Genomic DNA, 13641 nt, shown 5'->3' with positions numbered 1-13641 from the left:
AGGGCACCACGCACGCCATGCACACACATGCCCATTCATATTCTCTTGGGACAACCCAGCTGAAGGCCTGAATGAAAGGCCTTCGTGACGCCCTGGAAATTCACAGCATGGGCCCAGTAGCAGGTCCTTGGAGAAAGTGAGAACAAACAGCAGCCGCTGGCCATTTTCCACTCTTCCACGACAGAGTTTCACACGCGCTTCATCGAGCGTGACATTCCCTCGGGGCGGCTGTGAGGTGCGAGTGGTCCTGTCAGAGGTAGGACCTGTCAGAGGTAGGACCTGTCAGAGGTAGGACCTGTCAGAGGTAGGACCTGTCAGAGGTAGGACCTGTCAGAGGTAGGACCTGTCAGAGGTAGGACCTGTCAGAGGTAGGACCTGTCAGAGGTAGGACCTGTCAGAGGTAGGACCTGTCAGAGGTAGGTCCTGTCAGAGGTAGGACCTCTCAGAGGTAGGACCTGTCAGAGGTAGGACCTGTCAGAGGTAGGACCTGCTGCAGCACCGGACATTTTTTGATCACCTCCCACGTTCACCAACACCGCTGGTGTTTGCTTTGCGTGGATAAGAAGTGTCCGCCCTCCTTTCCTCGGCCCAGATGACAAACATGGCCACGGGCCACTCCTCTCTCTCTCACACAGAGGAGGCTGGAGTCACTCATTAACTGATGGTGGCTACCTAAGAAGGTTATGCGAGGGAGTGGCAACAGGCACCGCCACCGGGCTACATAACCGTCACAGACGTAACATACGTCTGTATGCCTACTGCAAATGAGTGTATATTGACACTGGTGCAGCCTGGGAGGTAAACAGAGTACAAAGTCACTGGTGTAGCCTGGGGGGGTAAACAAGAGTACACAGTTAGTCACTGGTGTAGCCAGTGACTATATATATATATATATATATATATATATATATATATATATATATATATATATAATATAGTATATACATATATATACACACACACACACACACACACACACACACACACACGTGTATATATGTGTGTGTATGTATTAGCAATGTTCGATATTGGCTTTTTTACCGATATCCGATATCCGATAATGTCCAACTCTTAATTATCCGATACCGATATCAACCGATATCAACCGATACCGATATAAGCAGGGTTTTTTTCCACCAAAATTTCACGTAACAAGTTACATAATGTAGCTTAATGTAGCTGAAGAGTTTAATATATAATATGCATGTTGTGTTAAAGTTGTAAGTGTTAGAGAAGCGAGCTTGTGACCAGAAGGTCGTCGGTTCAATCCCCGAGACCGGCAGGATAAATCTGGGTGGGGAAAGTGAAAAGGCAGCGCTTGCCCCTCCCTCATTACCACCACTGAGGTGCCCTTGAGCAAGGCCCTTAACCCCAACCGCTCCAGTGGAGCTGCTCAGTGGCCAACAGATCAGACTGTGGTTGTACTGGTCAGCTTCCAGGTATGAATGTGTGTGTGAATGTGAACAGGGCACTCCTGAAAAAGAGAGTATTGCTCTCAGTGAGACTCCCCCTGTATTAAAAAAAAAAAAAAAAAAAAAAAAAAAAAACATCGGCATGAAAACCGATACCGATATTTTCCGATATCGATTTTTTTATGCTAATATCGGCCGATAATATCGGTAGGCCGATAATATCGGACATCCCTAGTATGTATGTATATATATATACACACACACACATATATACACACACACACGTGTATATACACTGTATATACACAGTTTATACACAGTATATATATATATATACACAGTATATATATATATATACTGTATACATATATATACTGTGTATATATATACTGTATATATATATATATACATACCGTGTGTGCACGCACACGCACACACACACACACACACACACACACACACACACACACACACACAGTATATTGGCTGCTTGTTTGGGCACCAGCTGCACAATAGGCTAGTCCAGGCTGGTCCAGGCTGGTCCAGGCCATACCTGAGTGTCCGTCACAGATCAAGGAGAGTGGAAGCAGAGTGGACTCACCACGCCACCCTTCTTATGGCTCTGGATGGTGAACTCTGGGCAGAAGAGCAGGTCGGCTACGGCCAGCAGCAGGGACTCAGCAAGAGGCCGCGCTTCGTCATCGCCGCCTTCATCCAAACGCTGGAAGACAGCATGGACAAGTTTAAGGAACACTTGCTAGAAACACAGCTTGGAATGTAGTTTCACCTGTTTCTACCAAGTACACCCACAACACCACAACAATGCTGAAGCACATGTGCAACATTAAAGTCAAAGTACTACAACACAAGCCGTTTCCCGAGCCCCACTACAGTTCTGCCTTTTACCTCAGTCTCACACTTTCATTAAGGGATATTGAATACCTGCCTAATTCAAGCACAGGGCAGGAGGAGAGGGAGACACAATATGGGCAGTGTTTGCACCATGCTCCTCTGTAGACCAGGTAACCAGAGAACCAGCGGTGGTACCAGCCACGGAGTGGGGAGAGGAGGGGATGGGGGAGAGGAGGGGGTGGGGGAGAGGAGGGGATGGGGGAGAGGAGGGGATGGGGGAGAGGAGGGGGTGGGGGAGAGGAGGGGGTGGGGGAGAGGAGGGGATGGGGGAGAGGAGGGGGTGGGGGAGAGGAGGGGATGGGGGAGAAAAGGGGGTGGGGGAGAGGAGGGGATGGGGGAGGGCAGCGTCCCCACTCAGAGAGCTCTGGCTTGAGACAGTGACCTCAACAGCAGCGGCCGGGCCGCAGTCTCATCTTACACTCCAAGCCAGAAAACACTCCCAACTGCCCGGACAAATGGTGGCAATAACTAGAGGCAGAGCTTACCTGAGAATCTCAAACGCTCTAGATTGACAGTGGTTCTCACATTTTTTCACATGGAGGACCTGTAAACTGACAAAGATTAGACCACGGACCCCCATTTGATAATACGATTGATGCTTTTAGATGTTTTATTACATAAAGTGTATAACACCCATGACCAAAATAGTCATTGTCTTACTTATGAATGGAATTATAGCTCAAATAATTTACCCCCCTTTTGGCTGGGGACCCCCTGGAACCCCCCCCTCAAGGACCCCCGGGGGTCCCCGGAGCCCCATTTGAGAACCACTGCTCTAGAAAGCTGAAAGGGTTGCTGACAGATCAAGATCTGTAGAAAGCTGAAAGGGGTGCGGACAGATAGGATTCCTCGGTCTGCTTCCCCAGCACATCGGGCGGCGGGTCATTGTGTGCAGTTTTACACATCACTGAGAATTAGTTCACAGGAATAATTCACGGTAAGAAAAAACAAAAAAACAAAATAAAATCAACCAAAGAATTTAAGATGTATACCTGAGGTGATATAAAGATGTAAAAATGAGGGCTTCTACCGTTTTCACATCAAACTGAAAATAGCTCTGCTTCCTTCTTGCATTCCTCTGCCATTACAGTCCAATTGCAGGATTGAAGTGAAAACACTAGATGCACTTAGCCTGCTAAACCAGCCGCTCACGTGAACTCCCATTTCATTTCCTTCTTCCGTCTGGCCTCCAGCCCTGGGAGGGCTTCCAGCACAAACTGTCTTCCGTCTGGCCTCCAGCCCTGGGAGGGCTTCCAGCACAAACTGTCTTCCGTCTGGCCTCCAGCCCTGGGAGGGCTTCCAGCACAAACTGTCTTCCGTCTGGCCTCCAGCGCTGGGAGGAGGGCTTCCAGCACAAACTGCAAAGCGGACGAGCCAATCAGCGACCCGCCTCGTAGTTGACATCGTGACCGGCCAAATTAGGAACGCCACTAGCAAAACAGTAATGGCCGCCTCCTTGCCTGTCCGCCTCGAGGAGGAAATAGGCTCAATAACAACAATTCAACAAGTACAGGAGTATGCAGCAGCGGAGTTTCTGGGCGGAAAATATGTTTTTGCCGTTCTCCCGAGTGGATTTGGGTTTGACTGGATCCAACGCTGATTGGCTGAAGGAGCTGTCTGTCAAGGCAAGTACACCCGCCCAACTTCCGCTTACTGCAGACGCTGGGGGAAAGGCTTCAGGCCAGACAGTGTGGTAGAACGAAATGAAATGTGAGTTCACGTGACCGGCTGCTTTACCAGGCTAAGATGCACTTTCATCACAGCGTATCCCAGCTTAAAAGGTGCAATCATAAATGAATATGACATTAATTTTACTGCAGTTTACAGAACTTCAAAGTGTCTTCACGCATATCTTGTTCACCCAGCCTTTCTGTGGCAGAGAAATCTTTGAGGGGGAGTGAGGAAATGGTAGAACTGAGAGTGCAGAAGGTTATTTTGTAAGACCTCAGCTCCTCTTCTAACAGGCCTACTGCAATCTGACATAGAAGGCGGCACGCAGCCTTTCTGGTGGACAGCATGGCTTCTCTCTAGTACGGAGGCATCAGTGCCAAGTGTGGTCTTCTCACCCCGGCCCTGCCAGCTCCGGGCACCGTGGACCAGAAGAAGCCTCTCCAGTCTGCGTCCTCGAAGATGTACGGCAAGATGCGGGTGAGGAGGCGCATGCAGTTCAGGACGATCTGCCTCTCTTTGTCCGAGCGGCAGCCGGAGTCCGCGCCCTGGACCAGCTTCTCCACCGCCTTAGACAGAGACGTGTGGGAGACTGGCTTCAATAGTCATGTATTTAGAGACGGGCACTTTAAAGACGTCACGCAGGCTTTCTATAAAGAGGAAGAATGATTTCCAGAGACGCACATCGTACTGAGACAAGAGGTAACCTGATCACAGGTTGCACTCTCTCCACTACTTTTCCAGGTCGAGACAGTTATGCATTCTAAAGGTCTGTGTTCAATACTAATGTCTGCAGTTTTTACTAAAAGGTTTCCACTTTTTTCAGTTATGTTTTCAGGAGTTGCTTTTAGGTTGACCCCATACATAACTATGGTGTGTAAAGTTTCAAGAACCATTGCATTAGAATGACTGTTGAAAAGCCTTACCATTCATTAAATAAGATGCCTTCTCTACTGTTTACAATGTACCATAACATACATATTTTCAAATTTTTCAATGTCAACTCTGCAGAGGGGTCATGTAATTTACCTATCCTGCATTAAATGTGGCTCATCCCAAATACAATCATTGTCTTGTTGAAGCAACTGTAAGATATAGAGTGTTTCCTTCTGCTCTTCCCCTTGTTTCCCAAATTTCATTTGCAGTCCACTAAACTCTACAAAGGCCCACCTGCTGTATTCAAATGACCTCTGACCTTTTACACTCTTGGTTAAAGTGTGGGAACTACAAACTCCTGCATTCCTTTCACTCCGGCTGTATCCAAGACCACAGACTCAGTTTTACTGACAGAGAAAGGATGTACATAATAGGCAACTCTGTGGACCGAGTTGCCTCATTCGCCTCACTGCTTGTAGCATCCAACATCCAAAACATACTTGTCTCCTAATGTGGGTTACCTTATAGCAGAGGGTTGCCAGGTTTGATGGAGACTCCTCTCTGACAGCCCGGATCTCGGCCGCGGGCACCAGAGCGAAAACGTCCTGGACGGTGGTGGCTGTGTCGGCCCAGAACTGGTCCCAGAAGGCATCGTCTGTGGCCTCTACAGGCTGGGAGAGGGAGGGGGCATCAGACAAGAGCGCTCTCTATGTGTGTGTGTGAGTGTAACCGAGGTGAATCAGCGTGGATTCCTCGTGAGTCCCGAGTGGTAGTGGTTAAACTCACTCCCCAGTATAAAGGCATGTTAATCAGCTCCGCCAAGTAAGCTAGCTCTCTTGGTGGAGTGGTTAGTGTCTTTGACTCCCAAGCCGAAGGTCAGCGGTTCGTATCCACCCCCTGGACAAGCCCTTAACATGGGTTGCTGCAAGTACCACCTACACAACGCCGTTACATGAGTGTGTGTTTGACATGATCGCATACATTCCTAGAAAAGCAGGGCAGTTGTGATACTGCAGCTATTCTGTATTATTCACAGACCTGGTGCTATATATATGCATATCATCACCTGTGTTTGGAAAGCTCATTAATGTTGTGCCAATAATCTCACTTTGAATAATAATCAAAATCATATGATGTAACAGGTGTGACAATCTGTCCAGATCTTCTCCAGGCTACCTTATGGTGTGCAAATCACTCTCAAAAACATAACTAAAATATGCCTTCAACATGAAGAGTAGACTATATTATAAACTCATGTACGGTAGGCTATCTGGTTGAAAAGCACTACAACAATATCAAAGGCCTATGATTCACTCTATGAACTGAATGCAACTGCCTCTAATTAGTTCCACCTTAAATGCACCTGCGAGTAAATATTTCTAGTGGCTGTTATAAAAGTCATTTAATGTTAAATCCTGTAATCAAGTGATTCATGGCTCATCTAACTAAGAAAGAAAGAAAGAAAGAAAGAAAGAAAGAAAGAAAGAAAAGTAGCGGCTCAGAGGAATGACTCAACTCATCCATAAGCCAATATCATTTTACCAGTCTCTGAACAGCAGTAAAAGCAATCATACATACTAAATAATAATAACAATCACTCGGGGAGTATATTCTGCCTGCATGTTGTAGACTGAGGGTAGACTTTTTGCTTGTTATCCACTTTGCGGCGTCATCTGGGCTGCATTTAAGCTACCATCTGGCACTCCAACTTTATCTCCAAAAGCAAAATTGGCCATAAACGCGCAACCGACGTGCTCGCTCGGTATTGATATAATGTGGCTGTGTTTAGTGTGGACCAACCTGTGTCTTGGTTGTGAGTTGTATCACTGCTTTCCTGAAGTGAAGTTTGGAGTCGCCGTTCCCCATGTTTCCACCTATTATTTACAGTCTCTGGTTTCCACACAGGCTCTGTGCGGTCTAAAAAGTGATTATCTCCCCCTCATCCACCTCTGACAGCCGCTCTCCTCTCATGCGGCGTTCAAGTGCTCCCTGTAAACCATTTCCCCCCCACGCGTATAATTGTAAATACGAGACACGACTCCACTGTTTTGAAAACGCCAACAAAAGCGGACGTCGAAAGCAGTTAGTTTTGGTGGCTGTTGTTTGATTTTAGAAATCAAGCTGCGCAGAGCTACTTTCTGCTGCAGCTGTGCAACAGCGGAGCTAGGCTAATTGTTTTAATTTATTAAAATCCATAAGTTAAATTATTTCAATACAGCAATATTAGTCATTTACATATTACACAAACAGTAACATAAAGCAAGACATCGTATTGGTCGGTCCACATAATAATCCCCACATTACTCCCGAAATGTGTTCATTTGCTCAAGTGTGCTCAAGAAATAACATATTTCCTATGTCACTTGAAGGCAGCATCAGCCAAGCAGGATTCGCACTAGGCGACTTCCGGGATCCAAATGTACATATTTGCTGTAGGCCTATTTGTACCAGGCTACCTTCATTGACAAAGTAATGATGAAGGTGGGTAGGTTACTGCGACAGAACCCACTCAGACCACCACCACCACCAGTGACCACCACTACCATCCATCCTCATCACATTATCATCACATCATCATCATCATCATCCTCATCAGGTGTACACACACACACACACACACACACACACACACACACACACACACACACACACACACACACACACACACACACACACACACACACACACACACACATATATATATATATATATATATATAGGTATGTATGTATGTATGTATGTATGTATGTATGTATGTATGTATGTATATATGTATATAGGTTCTGCGGTTAGTGCCAAATGAAAGGGCTGTTTGGCAACAAATGAAAGCGCTGAAAATTGTCCAAATATAGTGTATATGTACACCAGTGTTGGGGTAACTCATTACAAAAGTAACATATTACATCTAATATATTACTTTTAGCAGTAACTCAGTAATATAACTTATTACTTATAGGATTTCAGTAATATTATACCAGTTACTTTGTCAAGTCAAGTTACAAATTGAGTTTTTTTTTTTTCATCAAAGCACATTTACAAAAGATACAATCATTTTGTAATCAAACTGTGTGTTTTTATGCAAATAACCACTATAGATGACAAGGAAAAGAAAAGGAAAAGAATAACATTTTGAATTTTGGATTGTTTACACTGGCTTCAAGGTGGTTGAAATTATTTTTCGGGATAGTTCCGGGGCGGCGATGTCATTCTGCTGCTACTGTTGTTTTGGTAAAAGTAATGCAAAAGTAGTGTAATAAGTAACGAGTTACTCTACACAGACATTAATATTGTAAGGTAACTTATTACTTTCAAATGAAAGTAACTAGTAATATGTAGTATATTATATTTTGAAAGTAACTTGCCCAACACTGATGTTCAATAACAATTTGTTTAGGTGAGCCTTCTTTTACTGTGGGTAGGCAATATCGATGTACCGCATACAACCCCACGTGTCGAAAGGGGTATGGTTGGAGCCACACCTCAAGGCCAAGGGCGTCAATTCAGTATGGCAAGGTATGGTAGCCATACCTTGGCATCTAGCTAAATTTGAGAGAGAGGGAAGGAGAGAGAGAGGAGAGAGCGAGAGAAAGGAGACAAAACGGAGAGATATGCGCATGGGAAAGAAATCTACTCGTTAATGAGCCCCGCCCTCATCCAGACGTGCTTGCGCTCCCCTCTCTTTCTCCTCCCCTCTGCTCTCTCTCTCTCTCCCCTCTCTCACAGATGCCAAAGTGCGCAATAAGCTGTGACACTTGTGATTAATTGTGCCTTCAACCCCCCACCGCCTACCTTGGCTTCTGCTGAAATGACGCCACTGCTCAAGGCTCACCTAATTGGCAACAACGAAGGTGAGCGTGTGGCGGAAAGCGTATGGAGGCCAGGCCATGCTGGAGCGGCGTCCTCCGTCGCCTCCTGTTCCACGAAGGTCAGTGTATGGCATATGAAGGCCATACCGGAGTGACGTCCACCAGCCTTGAGGTGAGCCTTGAGGTGTGGCAGCTGTTCCAAACACAGCAAAATGCTCATCTCAGAGATCATCTGAGATATAAACAGATTGATTCCACTGTAGTATGAGCCGATGGCACACAGTTGCATGATGGCGCCTAGGTGGGTGGGCGGTGTCTTTCTGTCAGTCACGATTTTGGGAGCCTGTGGAGCGGGCGATTTCCATACAGCCATGGCGCATCATCTCTAGAGTCTCCACCCTAGGAACCGAGCGCGCATATTCCTAGTCAGTCAGAATTGGTAAGATGTAAATTTGCAGTTTGTGACCATGACACGCACAACACATCTGCAGGCACTAACTGTACAACCAAGATCAAGCTAGGCTCACCAGCTGCACGTGACCGAGGTGAAATGGTTAGCTGCAAAATGGAGCTAACTAGATTCATTTACATTGAGAAAGCAAGATGGACTCTGAAATCATAGGCACGGGGGGGGGGCATTTGTGTTATTTGAGCTATTCATGTTTAACAGTTTGGGGTCTGTTAAAGGAACACTTTTAGGAACAATTTTAAACCAGCTTTGTGTCATTACATTACTAATATATAGCCTATCAGTTTTGAAGGCATTCATTTATTTTTGACATTTATTGAGAGTTGATTTGAGTTAAGGTGTGGAACAGTGATGTAATTTGTGCATGAATGACATCAATACCTTAACTAATCAACTCTCAATAACTAGACGTCACTATCAACCACCTCTGTTTTTTGTATCTCACATCTGTCCCTTTCACTGAGGCCATGCTTCATCAAATAGCACTTTGTTTACTGAATATAAGTCAGCCTATAAGACCAGGTTCCCCTTTTTCCAACTTGTTCTGTTGCTTAAAACGATGTAATGATGTTAAAAGTGCATAAGTCAAAGTCAAAGTCAAAGTCAATTTTATTGTCAATCACTACCATATGTACAAGACATACAGAGCATCGAAATTCTGTATCTCACGAGCCACGGTGCACTCAATATACAGATAGGAGACAACACATGACATAAAATACGAAGATAAAATAGATAAAAAAACATACAATAAAATACTAAAATACTACCGTAGGGGTCATAATAAGGTCACTGTAATCACTGTAATAAAAGTCATATAGTGCAAATAGTGATGGCAGAAAAGTGCAATAAAATGAACAAAGCGACATAGTAGTTTTGCATAAAGTGACTGGTGCTGAGTTAGCCTGGGTAAACCCAGCCCCCACGTGACCTGCTCTCAGAGTTCCCAGTCACTTGTGACTGTGAGCAGGGTATGCCTGAGAGCAGGTCACTGGGGGCTGGGTTTACCCAGGCTAGTGCTGAGTGAGGATATGGGTTCAAGTCCAGACTGGGGGCAGAGGGAAGAGAGGGGAGTTGTACAATGAAAAGTTAACCCTCCAGACTGGGGGCAGAGGGAAGAGAGGGGAGAGAGTTTAACAGCCTGACAGCCTGGTGGACAAAGCTGTTAGCTAGTCTGGTGGTGCGGGCCCGGAGGCTCCGATATCTTCTCCCCGACGGAGGCAGGCAGAAAAGTCCATGAGAGGGATGGGTGGGGTCGCACACAATGTTAGTGGCTTTGCGACCCAGGCGAGTGTTGTAGATCTCCAGGAGGGAGGGGAGGGAGGCACCAATGATCTTCCCGGCTGCTTTCACGATGTGCACTTTGTGCAGGTCTTTCTTTCAGTTTAATTTCACGTGTGGCCCTTTCTAAACTCACTTCTGATAACAGCTCTATATAAGGAGTGTGATGTTCCGGTGACCTTCCAACATCATTTTGGGAAAAAATGGGGAGTCAAGCTCTGATTGGTCAGGAGCCTCTCTGACCACGTCCCTCCCGGACGTCCCTCCCTATCTGCGTCTGGTGGTCTGGTGTGTTTATTTTAATCCAGGTCGAGTCCCTGAAGAATCAGCAGCGAGAGGAGTCATCAAGAAGAGAGGAAACTACGGCACCAAAACACCAACCAACAACAGCATGTCCAAGGTAATGAATAAGGTAAGCCTGGTAAGCATCCTGATCGTGTGAACTCACATTCTGTGAGTGCATCATGTACCTACAGAATGACGTGATCACTGATCACTATGGTTTACCAGGCTACTGTATGTGACACATTTTCACCCTTGCCTCCTAGACTTACGCTTGGGTGCTTGAAGAAGCGAAGCATTTTAAAAACTGCAGGGATACTGTTCAGAAAACAGCGTCTCGATTGTCCAGCTTCACAACAGCCTTCTCGCTTCCTCGAGTCAAGGCCAACTTGCTGAGACTATGTGTTATGGAATGGAATTTCATCACTCACTGAGCAATAGATGTCCGCACACTGCTTAGAGATATCTCCCAGTAGATTTATAGACCAGGATTTTGGGTCTACGTTTAGCCGAGTTTTAGACAATGTTTTAACAACTTCAAAAGACAAAAATGCATAAAAACCTGTAAGTGTGTAACAAAAGCATCTCCTCCTTTGATAGGCTGTCTGCCTGTGCGTCTGTCCATATGACGTGCACTTATGTGATAACTCATCATTAATTATGTGTATGCTATTATCTTATTGAATATGAAATGCAAATGAATGGAACTTAAATTTTTCCACATCACTATGATTTGACTTTCCACCTGGGTTTCTGATCTTTCCCTCAGACCTCCCCTGGGCGATGGAGCTCTAGGTGTTCCCCTTCATCCAGTGGCTCACAGCAGGAACACAAAAGTGGAACCAAAGCCTCACACTCTGCGAAGAAAGAGAAGACGCCGGTGTCCTCGCCCGTTTCAAAATCTGCCAGGTAGGACTGTCTGTTGTACTGCTGAACTGTACTAATTCTGAGAATTAACTGCACATGCTATTTGACCAAAGTCTGATGGATATCTTCCATCCTGTGACTGTCCCATCCAGGTCTTCAAAAGGCAGCCATCACAGTAAGAAGAAAGGGCCTCGTACCCCCAGTTCCCCTCCCCCGATCCCCCTGGACATTCCTGTGATGGGGAAGAAGTCTGTGACCAAGGAGGGAAAGGAGCGGGGACGAGATGCAGAAAAACACAAAGAGAGAATGGAAAAACGCAGGTAGTGAGTCGACCTCACCTGTAAATAATTCGTAGTTTTCCGATACACAACATAAAACTGTCTAAAGAAAATATTGTTTTACATAAAAAAATAATAAATTTTACATACATTTTACATGCACATAATACCCCTATTACAGAGAATAATGTGCTAACAGAAAGACACCATCCTTTTTTCAATGGTGGCTGAAAGCAGAAAACACTGGAATGAACTCATGCAATATGTGGCACTTTAGTGTTGCTTTCATTTCATTTCATTTCATTTTTATTTGTTCTGACCAAACACAATACAAGAAACATACATACAATATATCTTTAACAGGTTACAGGTTTGGCCAGAAAGGAGCAGGATGAAGAAAACTTATTATACCTGCCCCTTTCTCAAAAAAATTGTAAAAAAAACAAACATAGATGGTCTGCCTAATTTGATAGCAGTCATTTGAAATAGACGCTACATCATGGCCTTGGAGAAACAAAATTCTAATTAATAATTAGCAATCTTGTGACTATGACACAATCATGTCACATGAGAACAAACAAAATAAGAAAATCATCCAGATACTTCATACTGGTTAATTATTCTTTTCCTATACATTTTTTTAAACTGGAGAATACCCCTACAACTCTTTAAATCATTCGGTAGAGAGTTCCAAAGTTTAATACCTGTAACTTTGTAGTCATTTATGCAAGAAAATTGTCCATTGTTGTCATAGCCAAGTAAAGCAATTATCATTCACAACTTGTGATGCTCATTCTTTTGAACACAATCTACCTCTGTCTGCAGGGACCGATCAGAGAGTTCCCCCAAGGCCAAGCGGTCGGAGACATGGGGGGAGCGCTCTGGTAGTGTGACGGACCTGTCCTCCCCGGCCAGGAAGAAGTCCTCCCCCCCTAACACCTCTGCACTGCCCCCCCCTCCACGCAGGTCAGCACAGTCTTAAACCATTTTCTTTCTTTCTTTCTTTCTTTCTTTCTTTCTTTCTTTCTTTCTTTCTTTCTTTCTTTCTTTCTTTCTTTCTTTCTTTCAAATGCTTTGAGAATAATGATTAGCAGCAATGAAAAACAGTTTTGCAGTCATTCATTTCGTTTGACAGTTATGAGTTGATTTGTGTGTGGACCATGATTTCGCATGAATGAAGAAGAAGAAGAAGAAGAAGAAGAAGAAGAAGGATGTTAGTTCAAGAAGGGACTAGGTGTAGCCTGAAAATGTGTTTTTATGTGTGTTTGCTCGTCGTAACAAGCTGTCTTCCCCCGCAGCAGACCAGTGCAGACACTACTGATTACTGAGCAGACACAAGTTTACTTCAGGAAAGTGAAAGACAGGCACAGATTAAGTTGTGGAGTACATGCGCCGTCTAGTGCAGAACTGCTTTACTGCATAATGGGGCAGGACTGTAGGCTACGACGATGCACGTGTTTATGCAGCCGGACGCACGGCAGCCCTAACACCGTCGCCTTCCCGGTTGTCCAAAAGTAGGGCAGAGTTTTTGTATGCATTCAAGACCAAATTACATATTTACAAGAACTAAAACATTGTCGTAGACAGTGACGTTTCACCAGCCGCAACTAGAGCTAAAATTAATATCTAAAAAAAAAAAAAGGCAAATGTTTACAAACACATCAACACATTATTATTATTGTTGTTGTTGTTGTTGTTGTTGTTGTTGTTGTTGTTGTTGTTGTTGTTGTTGTTGTTGTGGGTGTTCCTCATCTTATAGACTGTCTCTGTTTGATGATGTCAGAGCTGAT

The 13641-nt window shown here is 44.8% G+C and overlaps 1 protein-coding gene across 1 annotated transcript in view; it reads right to left on the bottom strand.

Moving 5' to 3' along the window:
* LOC310774633 (protein HID1-like) overlaps positions 1–6767 on the bottom strand; it is an 18446-nt gene extending 11679 nt beyond the window's left edge. The window contains exons 1-4 of the mRNA XM_083634733.1: positions 6669–6767; positions 5390–5539; positions 4391–4561; positions 2014–2133 (exon numbers count right to left, since the gene is read on the bottom strand). Coding sequence (XP_083490859.1) covers positions 2014–2133; positions 4391–4561; positions 5390–5539; positions 6669–6734 — 507 coding nt within the window. The 5' untranslated portion in view covers positions 6735–6767. The remainder of the gene's footprint in view (positions 1–2013; positions 2134–4390; positions 4562–5389; positions 5540–6668) is intronic.
* Between the last annotated feature and the right edge of the window lie 6874 nt (positions 6768–13641).

This window comes from Poromitra crassiceps (genome assembly GCF_964638095.1).
Source record: "Poromitra crassiceps genome assembly, chromosome: 4".
Taxonomy (NCBI): Eukaryota; Metazoa; Chordata; class Actinopteri; order Beryciformes; family Melamphaidae; genus Poromitra; species Poromitra crassiceps.
This window is presented reverse-complemented; position numbering and strand designations above follow the sequence as displayed.